General features: G+C 38.7%; 1 protein-coding gene across 1 annotated transcript in view; it reads left to right on the top strand.

The window, feature by feature from the left end:
- The window catches only part of COL4A1 (collagen type IV alpha 1 chain), a 72,727-nt gene that overhangs the window by 24,326 nt on the left and 28,867 nt on the right, over positions 1-19,534 (top strand). Inside the window, exons 11-28 of the mRNA XM_031056155.1 lie at positions 114-155; positions 1,755-1,844; positions 2,442-2,477; positions 2,621-2,680; positions 4,544-4,588; positions 4,809-4,862; positions 5,324-5,365; positions 6,520-6,613; positions 7,263-7,298; positions 8,835-8,999; positions 10,866-10,961; positions 12,056-12,139; positions 12,902-12,972; positions 15,981-16,172; positions 17,022-17,190; positions 17,546-17,638; positions 17,737-17,841; positions 19,339-19,436. Of these exons, the coding sequence (XP_030912015.1) occupies positions 114-155; positions 1,755-1,844; positions 2,442-2,477; positions 2,621-2,680; positions 4,544-4,588; positions 4,809-4,862; positions 5,324-5,365; positions 6,520-6,613; positions 7,263-7,298; positions 8,835-8,999; positions 10,866-10,961; positions 12,056-12,139; positions 12,902-12,972; positions 15,981-16,172; positions 17,022-17,190; positions 17,546-17,638; positions 17,737-17,841; positions 19,339-19,436 (1,572 nt within the window). The remainder of the gene's footprint in view (positions 1-113; positions 156-1,754; positions 1,845-2,441; positions 2,478-2,620; positions 2,681-4,543; positions 4,589-4,808; positions 4,863-5,323; positions 5,366-6,519; positions 6,614-7,262; positions 7,299-8,834; positions 9,000-10,865; positions 10,962-12,055; positions 12,140-12,901; positions 12,973-15,980; positions 16,173-17,021; positions 17,191-17,545; positions 17,639-17,736; positions 17,842-19,338; positions 19,437-19,534) is intronic.

The raw sequence follows: 19,534 nt of genomic DNA, 5'->3' as shown, positions 1-19,534 counted from the left end.
TTTAAATTCTCCCCTAGCATTTGACAAGTACGTAATACCTTCATACGTTTATATATATGCATGTATGCACTGCAGAAAAAAATTGACTAAGTGTGTGTAATTTACATTTTCAGGGCTACATGGGCTTGGGCTTTCAGGGTCCCAAAGGTGAAAAGGTAGGTCTCTTGTAAACTTCTAGAGAGCAACTTTTAGAAATATTCTTGATACTTAGTTTTAAATGAAGAAAAATCCTTGAAATCAATCAATGGAGAAAATCAATGCTGTGATTTTTGGAAGACTTGAGTAAATCTGTAACTTACACCTAAATTAAAAGTCATGAGCAGCTACAGACTTTTTTAATGGTGATGTTATACCTGACATTGATTTAGGTCACCATCCTGTTTTCCAGCTGTGCCTGGAAAGCTGCTTTAATTTGCAATGGGCAGATCTTGAAACATTTATTCTGTATATTAGGACTCACCATGAGATTTTTAAAAAAAATCAATTTAGTTCTAAGGGATGAGATTTAATGTGCTGTTCAGAATGATCAGAATTAATTGTTGTAGGACTCTAAGGCCTGTCTGCCTTATTTTGGTTTGGTAATGCACACATTTGAAGCAGATCTTTCAGTTGTCCCCTTTTATTGTGTTTTGACACAACCAGGAAGAGATTTCAGAGCACACAGAGTGGTTTATTTTTGAGTAATTCTAAGCCAAGAGATGTGCTCCAGGACCCCATTTATTCTCTTAATCAGCATCAAATGGGAGGTAATACATGTCAGCTTTAATCTGTTACCTCTCACACTGAGAGGTCTAGGCTAAAGCGCCTTATGTTGTGTTTCTGGGAGCCAAAAACTGCATGCATTCAAGGGCTAGTCAGTAAATTCATAATGTGTCTGAGCACTTCTCCAGAAGCTTTTCATGAGTGTTGTTGACAGAGGGCTTTTGCAGTATAAGTAACTTATATTACTTAGGTAGGATGTTTTTATTTTTGTTTTTTTTAAATGACCACCTTATTAATAGATTTTGAGTCAATATTCCTAATGGATAGAATTTTTGCAACATGACATGCTGTTGAAATTAATTTTTTACCATGAAATTTAGTGAAAAATGTTGGAAAAGGTGACATAGAAATGTGTGGAGATTTCCTGGATTCCTCAGGTCTGTCTCTAGCAAAAGGTAAATGGTATTGCTGTACATTACTGCTTGACAGAAATTTATGGAGTCTGTTCAGAGGTGGTTTACTGTTAAAGATAGAGCTTTTGCACTATAGAAGGAGATGATTGACCCTGCAATGGACACATGCATACTAAAAAGTCATCCACAATTATCATCTTGAAGTTGGCCTTTATGGACTTCCATAAAGATTTTGGAGCACTATAAACTTTGGGTAACTTTTTCCTTTAGCTGTTGACTTTCTGTACCTGACCTCTTTCCTCCTAATTTCCTTCTTCCTGAAGGAGGCACTATAAAACTTAGGTACTATTGCTGTAATTATTTGGATAAGTTTGTGTTATTTGGTTAATCAGTCTTGACCTTAAGAGTAGATTCAGAATTCTTTCTTCAGGGTAGTCTCTGTTGGTAACCAGTTACACAGTAGTGACTTCTGTAACCCTTTGTCTTGCTGGTTTTGTTGAAAAAAGAATTTTTAAAGAAACTACCTAGCTATATTTTTAAAAGCAAGTGATAGTTCTCTTTAATGTTACTGGTCTTAGCCATATTTGTTCTCAGTGTGATTCTATTTTCAATGGACAATTCTGGATTTGCTATTGACAGGGAGAACAAGGGGTAAGGGGCCCCCCAGGACCCCCAGGACCAGCACCTCATATGAAAGAAAAAGGGAGTGAAATCATAAAGGGAGAAAAGGTGAGATATTAAATTATTAAACTTCTTGTACTTTTCATTAAAGTATAATCTGTGGAAATTAGCAAATAGAAGTGACACAGGAAAAAGAAAATATAAAGTCACCTAGAGCAAACTTTTCAAAAATTTCTGCCTGCTTTACTTTATGGAGGAGTTATAATTTTCATTCTAGAAGTCTCTCTAAAAAATACACAATAGATGGTAAATGCATCAATAATTGCATAAATAAGTAAGCAGCAAATGACTTTCTGAGGAAGGAGGATTGATAAGGATAGGATATTGTAAAAATATTTGGGAAGTTTGAATTAAGTAGCATGTACTCAACTTTCCATACACACATTTGTGAAATCTTAATGCTAGTGAATTTTTCTATTACTGAATTAAGCAGTCAAAGCAGTATATACTAGTAAAATAAACTAGCTTAATGGATTCACATTTGACCTTTGTCTAAATTCTTGTATATCATACTATTAGGCATAGCTCTTGAAATGAAGAACAGGATTAAATGTGCTTTTGCTGAAATGAAGAATTATTTACGACCTAAATGAATAATGTTTAAGTATTGCTTACTAATTTAAATTTTTTTAATAATTTTGTTAGGGTGATCCAGGTGAAAAGGGTGAACAGGGAATCCCAGTGAGTATTGTTTTTTTTTTTACTACAATAAAAAATGTAAAGACTTTGATAGTGGCATTGAATATCTTTATGCCTATTAGTTAAAAGCAAATTTACTTTGGAATTTGGCAGTATTTTTAATCTCCTGAGTGTTTATTTTCCAGGGATTGCCAGGTTCAGGTTTCAAAGGAGACAAGGGTGAACCCGGGCAGCCTGGTCCACGTGTAAGTATACTCAATTTTATCAATATCATAATTGCAGTTAGTGTATTGTTTCCATTAGCTAACTAAACTTAGTAACCATTAGTTAAACAGCAACCTTGCTATATTTCATACAAGCAGGTTTTGCTGTAGGACAGGTGTACAATCAAGATAGTAGTAACATACAGTAATGTTAGTGTGTAACATTTCAGTTAACTAAAGACATCTAATAGTGGCTTGCAGTGCTGAAGGTGAAGGCAGCACTCACATTAATCCAAATTGAAGAAAGTCTCAACCATAGAACTTGTCCATGAGTCATACTGTATCTTTCATAGCTGAGCAGGTAGCAAAATTGTACTTTTTTCTGCATTCAAATGTATCTAAAGTATTCTAAATAATTATATTCTAAGTAATTCTTGAGGTGTGGGTCTTGATAAACAATTAGGCCCAGCACACCTGTAGGCATTAGCTTGTACTTCCATCTGAAAAAGAAAACTCTTCCTTTCTACTGTGTTTCTAAGTCAGATGTTCTATTAACTTTTCAGTAAAGTTATGTGATGGGATTATTTTTTCTATCATGTATGTATTATTACTCTTATTGTAAATGCAGGCTTGAGGCTGGAGGAATGGAGACGTGTTGGCTTAGAGCTTTTTGACGAAACCAGAGCATCTGAATTTATCAAAAGTACAATTTTCAGTTTCTGAAGAGCTCCCTGAACAAAGTTTCTAAGATATTTTATATATAATTGTTCAGGAAATCATATCTACTTCTGAAATTAAGCTAAGCCCTGAAAGATGATCAGATGTTACAGTATGACATTCTTGTTCAAAGAAACTAAACCATATGATTAATTCTGATCACGGTGTATATTTGCAGACTCTCTTGACTTTGCAGATCAAAGTTTTAATTAATCATTAAAATTTACTTGTAACCCTTCATTATAAGAGACCATAACTACACACCTCAGTGGTGGTGGCCTGTTCACATTTGTTCTATCATTTTTGTCTATTAAGACAAAATCTTTATACCTAAACTGATGGGATTATTTTTAGACTGAATTACATGCACTGTTACTTTGTGTATTAAGTGCCTACATTTCCTTGGGTTTATGGGACAAATTAATATTGCTTATGCTACACATACAATCTAAGCACTGGGACACCAAATGAAAGGCAGCCACCAGTGCATCAGGCTACAAGCTGATGTCCCAGTCCTTTTATGGTGCAGAGGAAGGGAAGATGCTGAAAAGTAGGTTTTGCCCATCCAAATAATTTATCACATAACTGTTGACTACTTCAAGGGAATCTTAACCCCTCTATATGTTGACACAGTGGGCTAATAGTTGTAATTTTACTCTGAAGGAGGGAATTTTGAATTTTTAGTGTATCATCTGCCTTATGATTTGAGTTTCAGTGTGAGGGAAGTGGATTTACCACTACATGACCACACAGTCTGATAGAGGGCCACTCTCCAACCCTTCTACTGAAACTGAACCACTGAATATCTATACATAATGTCTTGTGAAGTTGAGGAGCCTATATATAGAAAGGGATTGTTGTGAAGGAAAAAGATGGATCTGGTTCCAGTTTCTTGTGCTGTAGATATATTTTGTCTAGAAGACTCTGTGACAGGGAAATCTATGTTACTTCTGAATCTGGGAATAGATTTTCAGGATTTTATTTAATTTGGCATCTTGGAGGGTGTGGGGTAATACAAGCACTAGGCATAATCACCATTTGTACCCTCTGCTCTTTTAGCTGAATTAGCACACTTTGATTAATGCATTGCAATAGTGATAATTTTGTTCTAGTATTCCACCCACTGTGTTCAGAAATTGAATGTATATGGTTGTCTGTTAAAACAGAGTGAAACTTGGTGTTTTACAGGGCAAGCCTGGAAAAGATGGTGAACCAGGACTGAAAGGAGAACCTGTATGTATTTCACTCATTTTCCAGTACTGTTTCTTACATTCAAAACAAAGAACTGTCTGTGTGTTATAAATAGTTGATATTTTCTAGCCCTCTGAATTTTTTATTTCAAGTAGTTGCTTTCAGTGACTTCGTGACTTTTAAAATTTTTAAACTTTGCTGCTGCCACAGCTAAGATCCACCTATATTTGTCTCTTCTGGTTTCACTGCCTTCTCCACACAGGGTTTGCCTGGAGGATTTGGGATTCCAGGACGGCCTGGAGAGCCTGGCACAAAGGTGAGTAGTAGCAGCTTTTGCTTCACTTCACACAGAATGAGTTAAGAGCTTTTGTGGTGTGTTCATTGATTGCATTAAGGCAGTGAATGCACATAAAGCAATATTAATTGAATGTTGCTTAGCTGTATGTCATCATTCAGAGACAGTGAGAAGTCAAAATGAAGGTACCCCCAGTTTAGATCATATCTGTGTTGTTTAATCCAGGCTTTATTTTCAGATGCTCTTTGTCCAGCCAGCATAGGCATAAGTATACTTCCCTAAAACCTCCAGTTTCTCTTCAAATAGTGCAAACCAGTACAAGCTTGCAAACTAATTACTACTGCTGGCTGTTATAGCATTCCAGGTACTTACCATGTGGATGCTGTTTAAATCTGTATCAGTGTTCATTTGTTGAGGAAATCTGATTTTGTTGGCAAAAAAATCTGATCTGGATTTAAGACATAAATTCTGTTTTGATTTAGGGTGATAAAGGGGAGAGAGGTTATCCAGGACCTCCAGGAAGAGTAAGTAAAATGAATTTTTATTTAATTTTAAACTTAAAATAAAATAAAAATAAATTTTGTGAAAGTCAAAGTGCTCAAAGAATGAAGAAAAAAGAGTTACTGTGTATAGTCTGATCTTGTTCTCTTCAGTCATATCCATATTTTTCCTTAATGGAAGCAAAAGTTTGGTGCAGTTCTTCAAAGTATGTCTGAAATTTGGGAAAGGAACCCTCTTCAAGTGTTTTGGACTGTGAATATTATAAACATTGCTAATCAGTACACAGTACCCAAAAGACAGTTCAAAAGAGTAAATCTGCCTGTTTCAGAGCTGTGGTTTAACCCAGCTGGGAGCTAAGCACCAGGCAGCCATTCACACACTCACTGCCCCTCCTCAGCATGGGATGGGAAGGAGAATTGGAAAAAGGTAAAATTCATTAGATAAGAACACATTATTAATAAAAATAAAGTTACTATTAGTAGTAGTAATAATCATGGAGAAATGGGAGATAAGAAGAAGAGAGAGAGAGGAGTAAAACCTGAGGAAGACAAGTGATGCACAGTGCAATTGCTCACCACTTGCTGACGATGCCCAGTGAGTCCCTGAGCAGAGATTGGCTCTTATACATAAGAAGTAACCAGGGGAACAATTTTTTAACCCTTCAAATAAAAAATGGGGTTAGTCAGGATCAAATAGATTATTGGTGGCGCTGCTTCCCAACTGTGGCAACAAATGCCCATCATCTGCTAATTTGGTTTGGAAAATTGTACATACTTCCTGAATATTGTATTGTAAATATTAGCATCCTATATATTGAGCTCAATGTTAGCAAAAATTTGCTACATAATATTTTAAAATAAAAGGTAGTACAAACCTAATGGATCAGTTCTTAGACCATGTTAAGGTTTTCTGGCATCATTCTTTTTGAGGAAGATGCTATAAAAGCTCTCCACTTAATCCTTAAATAGATATGAAGGCATTTGAGTAGAATAGGAAATATTTATTTTCTCTGGTAATTCCTCAGCAGCTGCAATCCTCTCACTTGCTGAAATGGCAAGTGTAATCAAAACTGCTGAAAATTGTCAATGAAACTAAGATGGCCTCTGTACCATCAGATGAAGATGGGGGAGATATGATGGCTCAGTTGCATGTTTCTAGTCTTTGTCCTGTGATTTAGATGATAGATGCTGGACCAATAGATACCTTTGGTGAAAAAGGAGACCCTGGAGTTTCAGGTTTGCCTGGACTGAAAGGTCAAAAAGGTGAAAAAGGTATGTATTTTGTTTTGTCTTTTTAATTGAGTTATACCTTTAGTTTTCTCACTAAAGGAAATTAAAATTGTACTATCTGTGCTCAGGAGTTTTGTATGACAGTGTAATGTTCCAGTTATTTAATTGTTTTCAGGTTATTATATTTTGCAATAGCTTGTAAGACACTTCTGGTTCTCAACATAGCTAAGATTGTCTTTCAGTTATAGATGAAAAAATGATAAACTGGGATCAGTTTTTATGGCAGTTAAATAATTCAGTGAGATTATATAGGAAGTATGGAAATCAACATGAATAAAAGGAGGGTAATTAATGCAGAGAATCTTGAGACTCCTTTGTAGAACTCAGTTGCTAATTTTTTATCCTAAGATTGGCTTGCATATTTTAAAAATGTCTTCAGTAAAGAGAAAAAATCAAGGATTTCCCTTCCCGTTTTCCCATTACAGATCTTAGCCAATTCAAAAAAAAATTCTGGGAAAGTTGGCACACAGCAGGACCTTTTCTCTGAATGTATTTCTTGAAGATATATCTAGATTATTTAACTTCAGATTTGATTTTGAATGTGAATATGCATGAATATGAATTTCAATTATATCTCCTAGAAGTTCATTGCAGAATTCATTGCCTAATTGAAACCTTCTCTTTTCTAAAGGCTTCCCTGGTGCACAAGGAATCCCAGGACCTCCAGGTATGAAATTGTAACTATTGATTTTTTCACATTTGTCATGTGCTCTTCAGTGGACAGTCTTGAGGGATATTCTCCTTAGCTCCTTTCAGTTACTGCCTGACTTTCTGAACACCCAAGCACTGACCTCCCCTGGGTCTAATCATCCCTGCAGACCCTTCCTCTAGATTGCTTTTCTCCCGTCTCTGATATGATCCAGCCTTGTTCTTTCTGTTCTGCTCTGATAACTTTCTGCTGAAATTGAAAATGTAGTGCAGAGTCCATCAGAGACAGCCCAGAGAGTATGAACCCATCAGGCAAGAAGAGTTGTTAACTGGGAATGTGTGTGAGTGTGTGCACATACACCTGAGTGTGTATGCTCATACCTTTGTCTGGCCCTCACTTCAGCTCTCTATGTGTTTGTGTAAGTATAATAAAACAAGGTTTGTAGGAAGAAATAATACTGACTTGATCAAAGTCATTCCTGAAGGCTTCCTGCTTCTTAGACTGTGTCACTTGGTCTAATAAAAGTTTTTTTTTGCCTACAAATGTTGCCTTTTTCAGAGCCTTAACATCTTCCCATCCATGGTATCACTTTTATGTATATAAGTACATGTACTTGTGTTTGACCTACACCATGATACTTGCTTTTTAAAAATTAGGCACATCGGCTCTGGAGACCCGACACTTCACACATCCTGCAGTGATACTACCATTACCTTCCTTGCTTTCATTTTCTATCTTGGCAGTGAGCTAAATACGAAATTAATGTGAACCAGGGTCAGATAGTTTCCAGGAAATTTTTCACAGGTTAGAGAGAAGATGCTATACACCACAGGCTGTAATGATAGCTCTTGGTCTGTAATTACCCTACAGAGATTGAGCTTTGTGTGACTTCTGTGTCCTCCTGCAATGTTGCAGATGACTCAAAATGTTTTAATGGTCAAGTGTAATGATGAGTTGTGAGCTGGAAGTTATTAAAATATGAAGACCTGTGTGACTGTACAAATAGCTAAAAGTACATCTTAAGCAGGGGTTTTGGTAGTTGTGTATCTGCTTCTTTTTGTTGCCTGGTTTTCACTTATTTATTATTCTTACAAAGCATTTTTGTTTTAGCATTCCTTAAATCTGCTAGCATTGTTGAGTACTTATTTTTTGAAGTTATCAGACATGCCCTCCCTTTCTAGGTGTATTTTAGATTTGGTTTGTTATGAGGTAAGGAAGTGTGCAATAGTTTCTAGATGGAGTAGCTAAGTTAACTTCAGTGTTGCCACTATTTACTACCCAGCAAAGGTGTGTCCAACTAAATCTCAGAAAAGCACTCTAATACAGAGGAGGTGTGTTTGTTTAGGGACCTAACAGAAGTTAGTTTCTCTCAGCTGTAGTGAGTATACAAACCTCATTTTTTCATAAATCACCAATAATTAAAATTAAGTCCCTTTTGTCTTTTGCATTAACATTTTTCCATTTCTCTCTAAAACCTTGTGAAAGTCAATGTGTTGATAATGTTGCTGTCTTTTCACTTGTTGTTTTTACATGTATGTTTTACTCTGTCCAAAGGTCGACCAGTTCCAGACAGGGTAGGATCACCTGGTGTCCCTGGAGAGAGAGGTGAAAAAGGTGAAAAGGGTTCTCCTGGATTCCCTTCACCTGGAATCCCTGGAAGAGATGGTTTCCCAGGTCCCCCTGGGTTGCCTGGCCCACCAGGACCTCCAGGCAAAACAGGTAGGTAAAGCCCTTGGTTGCTTTTCACCTTGAGAACTCATAATGCACATTCAAAAAAGGAAAAGGAGACAAGATTATAAAAGCTATTATCAGGATGCATCTGTGTCACGGAAGAAACATATCTAAGTTGTTGATGAATCAATTAAAGCTGTTGCACAGTGTAGGAAACCACTTGTTTCCTTACTGGGAAAGGACAAGGATTCTTTGCTAAATAAATACGTCAAAAATTTCTACAAAATTCATTGTTAATTGTTAGAATATAACCAAACAATTGACCTTAATTCACATTAATTTGTTCTGTGTCCTATTGTGCCAATGTAGTGATATTTGTATCTTTTCAATTAAAAAACAGCAGATATTCATACTGTTCTTAGCATAAAAGATGCTGTTCAGTGTGATGATTTACAAGTCTGCAGTTCCAGTCTATGTAACAGATTGAACAGGTGTGAGAACTGCTGTGTGAGGTGCTAGTTTGCCAGAAGATTTTATTTTAAAATAAAATTATCTTAGAGGAGAATGGGGTCATAGAAAGGCTTGGGTTGGAAGACACCTTAAAGATTATCTGGTTCCAACCTCCCAACACAGGCAAGGATGCCACCTACTAGATCGGGCTAAACACCTGCTTTATGGAATAAATAAAAAGGCAGTAATGATGTGACAAGTAAATTATAACATCAGTAGTAATAATAACAACATTACACATGTTTTATTAGATTGTGATAAAGGAATTTTAAAGAGAAAAATGTTTTTGCTCTGCAATGAAGCAGTAACCAGGTACATGTGGAAGTGGTTCATGCTAAATAGTTCCTTACAACTAATGTTTTAACTCATAGAAAACTTTTACTATAGGTGATACTGATATTGTGAGTTAAATTATCATTCCAACATCAGGAATGATATCCCCATTACAATAGTCAAGGTACTTTAAAGTTATTGAAAGAAATGTTATTCTCTATGGAATTCCTAAACCAAAGATACTTTGTTCAAAAACAGGGGAAGATGCCTGGTTGTTGCTGTGTTTGCCAGTGAAGCAGTGCAAAATCCAGCATGTAGCACATGGAATTAAATAGCTAAATCTTACATTTTCCTAAAAATTTCTATTTTTCATACAAATTATTGTCATTGCTTAATTCTGCTCCTTCCCCAGATACTTCTTTAGCCTTCTTCAAGTACATAATGGGAAGCAATTCTTTTTCATTTAATTTGTTTTCCAAACTTTACATTAGCATTTTGACTACTGGCTTTGGTCAAAATGGTGTCATGCTGTGTTGGGTCAGATCCTGCATCATATCATCAAACAGAACAAGCACTATTTATATTCTTATATCAAGCCTGAGAAATATTCTCATTTGTTACCTATTTCAGATCCTAACACATGAAGTTTGTTGTTTTCAGGAAGCTTGATCGGTGTGAAGAAGTTAAATAGATATTGACAAGCTGCTCTTACCTAGAAAGTTTCCTAAAACGTTGAAAAAGAGAAGTCAGGGTACAAAAAAACCTTCTTAATGAATCTCTCTGAACATCAATACTCTCCATTCTCTTCAGGGTCAAAACATCAGTTTTTCACCTGTGATACTTTACCAAGCCAAAACTTAAATTGAAAATAGATTTTATGTTGAAATTGTGTGTAACCTTATTATGGCACAACCTGTCTTTTCTCTGTAATTCTCAGGGTTTCTTAAGCAGTGTATATGGAATAAGTATACAGAGTCACAGTTAAATTTTTCCAAGTAAATCCAATAAAGGAGTAAAATGCTATCCTGAGTTACCACTTTTCATAGGTAACAGTTCAGGTAGGATGTAAATGCAACCCTGTAATGGAAACTTGCACTTCTCAAAACAATATTTATTGCAATTTCATTTCAGATGGAATTGATCAGTGCCAGCAGGGAGAACCTGGTGCACCAGGTAGTCCTGGACTTCCAGGGAGAGATGGATTTCCAGGAGAGATGGGAGAGAAAGGTAATAGTATTTTAAAGTGATTGTGTTCTAATGCATAGTAGCCTGGAGCTTGGGTATGTAAAGAGGCTGAGCAAATTAGGCTGGAACCAGAGAAAGTGTGCTTAAAGTTAGTTAAATAGTTCTTGGACATGGAAGATGTTTCTTGACTCTCTGGTGAGTAAGGAAGGATATTGTGCCTTGAAGTGTGTGATACGAACTTCTCTTGGCCTGGTCAGTGCTGGGAAGTGATGAAGGATGGCCCAGGGCTGCAAGAGGAGCAGAAGGGGTTCAGTAGAGCCCTATGTAAATTGAGCTGTTCAAGGCAATTCAGGGTGTGAATTCTGAGATGCAGATTTAAAGAGGGGCAAATGAGTTGAGAATGAAATTGGTTTATAAATCATTGCCATGAGTATAACTGAAGACAACCTTAGGTTGGACATTAGGAAGAAGTTCTTCCCAGAAAGGGTGATTGGGCATTGGAATGGGCTGCCCGGGGAGATGATGGAGTCACCATCCCTGGAGATGTTTAAGAAGAGACTGGATGTGGCACTGAGTGCCATGGTCTATTGACATGGTGGTGTTTGGTCATGGGTTGGACTCAATGATGGCAAAGATCTTTTCTGACCTAACTGTGGGGTTCTGTGAATAGAACTGTCAACCATATGTTTTAGCAGCATTGACTAAATGAACATTTAAAAAGAGCTGCACTCATTTACATGGTGGTTGCTCCTTTCTAATCTTATTCTGTTCACTGTTTTTCTTGCAAAATTATAGTGACTATTGAGGTTACCCTTTTTCTGCTTTAATAATTTTATTTTCTCTATACCCACTGAATATTTATTTTCTTCTTTTTGATCCTCTTCAACCTGGTCCCCTTTAACCATTCTTTTAAATACTAACCCTAGGATAAGACTTATGTTGATTTTCATGCCATTCCTTTAAAATTTTTAAAGAATTTTGAACATCAACTTGCTGATATTTTCTCCTTGAAGCATGGAATTAGAAGTAGCAATTTATTTAAATATTAAATTGACATTTGCCCTGAATTCACCTGCTTGCAGTTGTCTTGAATCTTTTTGTTGTTATTCATGTCCTTTGTTGTTTTCTTTTTTCAGGTGAAAAAGGTGAAGCCTGTGCCTTGTGTGATAAAGTAGGACCTCCTGGACTTCCAGGACCACAAGGGCCACCGGGTCCAGCAGGTAAAAACTCCTTAATAACCCAAGAATGAGCTATGTAGGCTAAATTCCAAAAAATGCAGCATACGTAAGAAAATTAATTACATTTTGTCCCACTAATCAAATTGTTTGTGAAACTAATGAAAGGACTCATGAAAGGAGGGTGGCATATTCCTATTTTTGGCCTGATTCCAAATTTCAAATACAATCAACTAGAATTACCAGGGAAGCAGAAACTGGCCACGATGAAGGGTCTTTGCAAACTGTGGCTCAGGTATTTTCACAGTGAGAAATAATGTGGGAACCATTTGCCTATGTGCCCAGGCTTGACAGTGACCCATACATTTGTTTCCAATTGCAGCACTAAATTCTGTGGCGCAAAAATAAAATTATTTTTTGCTACCATATGAGAGAAGTGTGCACATGCCAAAAATTATATTAATTATATTATACCTGATGTTTGTTCTAGTGCTGTTCAGAAAAATGAATGTGGTTTAATTAGTTTCAGTTCTGCATTGGTTACATGAATTGGTAAATTCATTCCTAAGTCAAATGAATCATCAGCTTCCAAGTTTATGAATGCACGCATGCAACACAAGTGCATGAATCAAGACAGCCTCACTGGCTGTAGCAGCATTGTGCTGGTGTTACTGGGAATGGAATGAGACATTTTACAGGGGACCACAAAGAATTCGCATACAATTAGCTATTTGTGTGTAATATATTTTTTGGAATATACTATATTTTATGTAATAAACTAAGCCATATATTTGTCTCTCTGAAAAGGTTTTCCAGGACAAGCAGGTTTCAAGGGTGACAGAGGCTTACCTGGGCTTAGTGGCCTTCCAGGGGTGCCTGTAAGTAATGCCTTGCCAAATACTACATGTCCTGCTGGGCATGTGATCAAAACACATGTGATGATCAGTGTAGCAGTGTGGTTGTGTAACAGTTCTCTTTAAAAACAAACAAACCCCCCCATCCCCAAAACAGTGCAGTGATATGATAAAATTAGGGTCAATTATGTGTTATAAAATAATGTAGGAAGAAGTGGTTTGAACTGTAAGAGCTAAAAAAGAGCTGTCAGATATTGGTTATACTTCTGAGTTCATCCATCATAAGAACTCAGTGGGACACATGGCCTTCTGCCTGAGCAAGCTAAGCAGTGGAGCTGGGTAGAGATTGGGATTTCTCAGGAAACAGATGCAGGTATTCCCTGACCTTCTGAATTGTTCCAGCAACGTTTTGCTGGAGAGTACAAATATATTGAGAGAGAGACAGTGCCATCTAGTGTGGTGTAAGCAGTCTAATGTTAGCATGCAGCACACTGTGGCAGTTTTGCTGAATTTTGAATCAGAGAATAAGAGAAAATGCTGAGTTTGAAGGAGCTCGTCAGGATCATTGGGTCCAATTCCTGGTCCACTGAAGAGCATCCCAAACATCACACCATGTGCCTGAGAGAGTTGTCCAAATGCTTATGAGGCTGTTGTGACCACTTCCCTGGGGAGCCTGTTCCAGTGCTCAACCACCCTCTGGATGTCATTTTTTTTCCTGATATCCAGCCTAAACCTCCTCTGACTCAGCTTCATGCTGTTTCCTCAATTCCTGTCACTGATGACAAGAGAGATCAGTGCCTGCCCCTCCTCGTCCCCTCATGCAGAAGTTGTAGACTGATATGAGGTCTCCCCTCGTCTCCCCTTCTCCAGGCTGAACAAATCAAGTGGCTCCAGTCATTCCTCATCAGACTTCCCCTGCAGACTCTTCACCATTCTCATGGCCTTCCTTTGGTTGCTCCCCAATAGTTGAATGTCATTTTTATTTTGTGGCACCAAAAACAGTATTCAAGGTGAAGCTGCCCCAGCTCAGAGCAGAGCAGGACAATCCCCTCCCTTGCCCTGCTGGCCATGCTGTGCCTGATGCACCCAGGACAGGGTTGACCCTCCTGGCTGCCAGGGCACTGCTGGCTCATGTTCAACTTGCCACTGCCCAGGACCCCCAGGTCTCTTTCCATGTCACTGCTCTCCATCCTCTCATTTTTTGGTCTGTCCACACACTCAGGATTGCCCCATCCCAGGTGCAGAATCTGGCACTTGCCCTTGTGCTGGTGATTGCCTATCTCTCTGATTTGTTTCTCTCTGCAGGGCCTTTCTGCCCCCAAGGGAGCTGACAGCTCCTCCCAATTTATTGCCACTGGCAAACTTACTTAGTATTCCTTGAGTCCTGCATCCAGGTTGTTAATAAAGATTTTGGGAAGTGTCTGCAGTATGTTCTGTAAAACACAATTAGTAAACAGGAAAGTCAAATACTTTTGAAGAAATAAAGCAAAGCTGTGAAAGTGGGTAGCATCCTAATAAGATTACTTGTAAATTATGTTGAGGCAGCACAGCATGACTCTCAGTAAGGCCAGAAGCTGAACAGCTGTAAGTGTAACACTTGTCTAAAATGTGACACAAATGACTCCTAGATGAGCAGTGTACTACCACAACTACGTTTGACCTTGTCAGAATCCATTAAGTGCCCCTATGGACACTGAGGTTTGCTGTGGAAACCTACCTCAGCATACACGTTCCTGTAGCATAATGTGGGTTTTGACACCATTCCTAGTGTGAGTAGACTGAGTCTTCCCAGACCTCTTCTCCCCAAAGCTGCCTGTTTCCTTACAGCTGATCCTTTCTGATATAACTTCTCAGTGACATCCCTGTGCACTGGCTTTATCACACACTGGGGTTATGAGAGCTCCCTCTATCACCAGTGGTGAGAGGGAGGTACCTTCAGAAGTAAAAAAAACCAAACCATTTGTATGAATTCATTACTCAAGGAATCTGATTCTCTCCCTGAAGTATAAATAAAGCCTTGTTGCCTGAATTCAGCCAATGAAAGTTGACTAAGATGAATTCCTTATCTATTGCCACCACAATAAATTGCATTACCCGGTGACTGAATGTACTATAATATCAATGGGACCTATGAAAGAAACAGTGGGGAAGAAATAGAAGACATTCTAATGTATTTAAGCTTTTTTGCTATCTGTCATTTGTTCTTGGCACGTGTTTTGCCACACCTTTATATCTTACTTTTATTGCCTCATAAGTGCTGTTCATGTCTTTAATCAGACAAGGATTGCCTGCTGTTCTGAATGCTTTTAAGTTTGTTTTACTCTGCAAAGTTCAGCCAGGTGGTGATCCAGCATATAATTTAACTTGGAAGAACTACATAGAGGCCAGCCTTGCAAGCTGACATTGCTCACAGCCATGCCAAAACATCAGAGTCTGATTCAGAGCACTCCAGTGCTAATGAAGAGATTGCCACTGACCATGTTCTGGTTCAGGCTGAAGTGGAGGGCACACATGAGCTGTACATAGTGGACATTGCCCATGAAGTTTGTGTTTTACTACCCTAATGAGTAGCTCTGAGTCACTAGAAATTATAGAGATTGTTCCCATAAGAAAAGTTCAGTCAAGTCCTAGAAAATATGTAGGGGAAAAATTGAAATTCTGGAAATCCTGTAGGCATACCATTAGGTAGGTAGTTTCTTTCCAGAAGAGGTTACAAAACTATTTTCTGAGCACATGCATTATATTCTGATATTACCAACTGACTGGGTCAGCTGTTCAAAGTTGATGAATATTAATAATGATTGAACACATGTATTCACATCCTCTGAATGTTATGAATAAACTACCCAAGGGAGAAGCTTTCTGCTTCCAAGACTGCTGTGTCTTGAAAAATATTCTCATTTGACCTCCTCAGCCAATGACTTGGTGGTTCCCTTAATTTGGATTTGCAATTCAGTTTCTGAGGTTTGCTTTCTTTTATAGTTGAAAGGTTTGTAGGGCAAATGATGACATCTGAATTTATGAAATTTCAGGGTCCCCCTGGCACTCCAGGACTTACGGGCAGCCCTGGGCCGAAAGGAGAACCTGGAGATTTTACTTATGATTCTATCCTGAAAGGTGAAAAGGGAGATCCTGGTTTCCCAGGACAGCCAGGCATTCCCGGAAGAGAAGGAAGACCAGGAAAAGATGGATTTCCAGGTCCCCAGGGTCCAAAAGGAGTAGCGGTATGTTTGTGTCTTTATGTTTGCATATTGTCCTACTGTGTGCTCATTTATGTTTACTTACTGTGCTGTACATTCTGTCTATCAGATCAGAATTCACATGCTTTTGTGCCCTATACGTGCTTTATGTTTATTGGCCTCATTTATTTTTCCACATCTATTCTTTACCTTGAGTAGTACATTCTTCCTCAGAAGACGATTCCATTTTCACTGGAAGTAGTGAGGAAGACAGTTCTTCAACAACAGACTATTTCAGAGCTAGGTTTTTCAGACCATTTCTTTTTACGTGTCATGCAAATAAGTAATTTGGCTCAAATGCATTCAGCATGGCTTGTTACTTTCAGGACTATAGAGAAAAGGTTGAAACATGGACAGTAGTTTTATTCCTTTCTGCCTTTCTCACAGCTTGATAGTGAGAACGAGCGTGAATGATTTAGCTGATATTTGGAGATGATTGAACAAATGCAGTTATTCAAGTAGAAATTGTGAGGACAAGATTCAAGTCTGTTCTAGCATATTTCTCTTCTTGTGGAAATGAACGCTTCAAAATCTGGCACTGATAGAGTTGAGCTGATGTGGATATGGAGCTGAATTGGAGCTCACTTCTGCTCCCAGATCCACCACTGGAAACATGGCCTGCATGTTACAGGTAGCTGCATTGCTAGATGTGATCTCCATGTGCTATTCCACATGGAACCTCGTTCTGTTTCCATTGAACTCAGTAGAAAAAATCCACTTTCTTCAACATTGCAGATACCTGTGCTAAATCCCAGTTACAAAATATTCAGAGAGGATGATGTGTTCTGTCTTGCCAGCCAGGCAAAAAGTACACTTATACTTTCCAAAAATTAGGGTGCGGCTGGTTTGAAAGGAGAACGTGGTCCCCCTGGCCAACCTGGATTCCCTGGAGTGCGTGGTGAGAGAGGTTTCCCTGGCCCTCCTGGGATAGGTGCTGCAGGATTACCTGGTGAAAAAGGAGACAGAGGCTTTGCTGGAACCCCGGGTTTACCAGGACTTCCAGGTAATGCTATAATGTGTTTTAAAAAATACAAAAAAATATTTTAAATTGTGCCCTTTAAATGGTACAGCCTAGAGGATCATCAGAATTTAAGCCTGAAATAAGACTTGCTAATTTGAATCAGTGCTCTCTTTCACCAGTATAATTGCAAATTTTTGAGGGCAGTTTTCTTGAAGGATTTGCTAGGCAAAATGGGATGGTTTAGGTTTATCCTAGTTTTTTTATGAAGCTTCTACCAAAAAAAACTTCATAACAAGTCACTTTTAATGGTATGGATGAACTGATAATGCTGTCAAGGTAGCAGTCCCTTGTTTTATTTCATCAGTTCCTGTACTCTTATACAACTTTACATTTACAGGAGCAAAGGGTGAAGCAGGACGAACTATATCGCTCCCTGGACCTCCTGGGGCAGATGGCCTTCCTGGGCCACCTGGTTTCCCTGGACCCCAAGGTACAGCAGTCTGTTAATCTTTGTCTGATGATCAGGATGGTTCTGTTCCCCAGAAGTTAGCCTTTGTGTTAACATTTGTCTTGTTTTTATTTGCAAAGGTGACAAAGGGAATCCTGGGCTTCCAGGCAGACCTGGCCTACCAGGAGAAAAAGGTGCTGTTGGGCAGCCAGGGATAGGGTTCCCTGGACCTCCAGGTCCCAAAGGTAAGATAAAATTGTCCATCTAACAGGGCTGGTGTAACTGGAGTGTGGATGGAGGCTTAGGCCTGCACTATCTTCCAGCCATAGCTGCATGGGATTTGGGATGTGCAGCTGAAGAAGCTCCCTTGCAGAAGTCAGCCTGCAGCACAGTGAGCATTCTTTCAGTAGAGTTCAACTGCACCCTTGCTTTGTGTAGTGCAGTGCTGCACCTACAGACAAGTCACAGCTACTGCCAAAATGGAAAGTGGTTATGTACAGCATCTTACATTGCAGCAACTGAAGTTGCTGAGATGAGATGAGATGACCCTTCTGAGAGATGAAAAATGCTGTGTGTAGTTGGTCCAAATAATATGCTGATGTAACTGTAACAGTTGTGGGCCAGAGCTTACATCTCTGCTGGATCCCAGACAGCTGAGAGTGGCTTGGTTAGAATTCCAGCTTACTCAACATAAGTGTGGTCTTCCCTCCATGGCCATTGTCAGCATATGCAAGTAGCTTAGAGGGAGTCTAAATGTTTTGAATTTTTGAAGATGTATTTCACAGTACTGCTGCTCATTTAGAACTAGATGACTGAACTTTCAGCAGCCACCTCAATCACCAAAATTCTTTTGTGTCTTTGTCATTATTTCTTATGATTCCACACACGAATGGACTGGGAGGGTCAGAAATTTAATAAGGAGAAAGGGCATATTTTTCTGTGTAGCCGTGTCTGATTCCTCTGAGAGTGCATGGGGACCTGAACAGAAAAGGCCCATTGTATCTGTAAAAGAATTGCTGTATGCACTTTGATGCCAGATGAAAGAAATGACACATTAAATATATTTCTTTAAAGGACCCTTCCATGAACTCAGCCCTGCCCAATGACATTCTGAGATCTTAGCCTAAAAGCTGGATTTCTGCCTGCTTCATTTGAATCTGTTGTACATGTGCTGATGTTGAGTGAGTGCTATCTTTAAGGGATTTGCAGAATGTTGTAGGTATTCCTTCTTGCATTCCCAAGGTGCAGTTCATGGGTTAGCTCTGGCATAGAAACCTTCTGTATGAAACCCTCCACAGGACACATAGAATGTGTCACAAGATATATACTGTACAGAAGGTGTTGATTTACAGGTGGGCTTTGTTGTACATCCCTCAGTCTGATGCCCCACACATTAAGCTGCCTTTTCTGAAGAAGACTTTGGGGACCCAGTTTTGCAGGATGTTTCTCACAAGGGAGATGGGAGATGAACCCACAAGGCTATATTTAAGAGGAGACACTCAGCATTTATTTCTTCTGGGTGCTTGTTTCTCATCATAAGCCAACTGCTGCACAAAAGTCAGTGTTTGAATCTTTGTTGGGACATTTGCATACTGGCAGGCCTAGAAGTTTGACTACCTAAGTCTTTGTTAACACATCCTTGTGAATAGTTCAGTTTAGAGGCTTAAAGAAACAGCAGAGGTCACTTTACAGACAGAAAGGGTAATGATGTGACTCTTGGTTTGTTTTGCTTTGTTTTATAGGTTTCCAAGGTCAGCCCGGCTCACCTGGTCTGCCAGGAACTCCAGGAACCCCTGGTCTGGATGGTTTGCCAGGAGTTCCAGGTTTACAAGGCCAAAAGGTAGATGTCAGCTGCTGATACTTTTATCTGTGACTCCCCATGTTGACAGGAACATATGCAAGGAAAAACTTTAGAAGTTGGCCAAACTGCCTTTCATT

The sequence above is a fragment of the Geospiza fortis genome, unplaced genomic scaffold, assembly GCF_000277835.1.
Source record: "Geospiza fortis unplaced genomic scaffold, GeoFor_1.0 scaffold192, whole genome shotgun sequence".
NCBI classification, from domain to species: domain Eukaryota; kingdom Metazoa; phylum Chordata; class Aves; order Passeriformes; family Thraupidae; genus Geospiza; species Geospiza fortis.
Note: the sequence above shows the minus strand (reverse complement) of the source record. Positions and strands in the feature narration are given on the sequence as shown.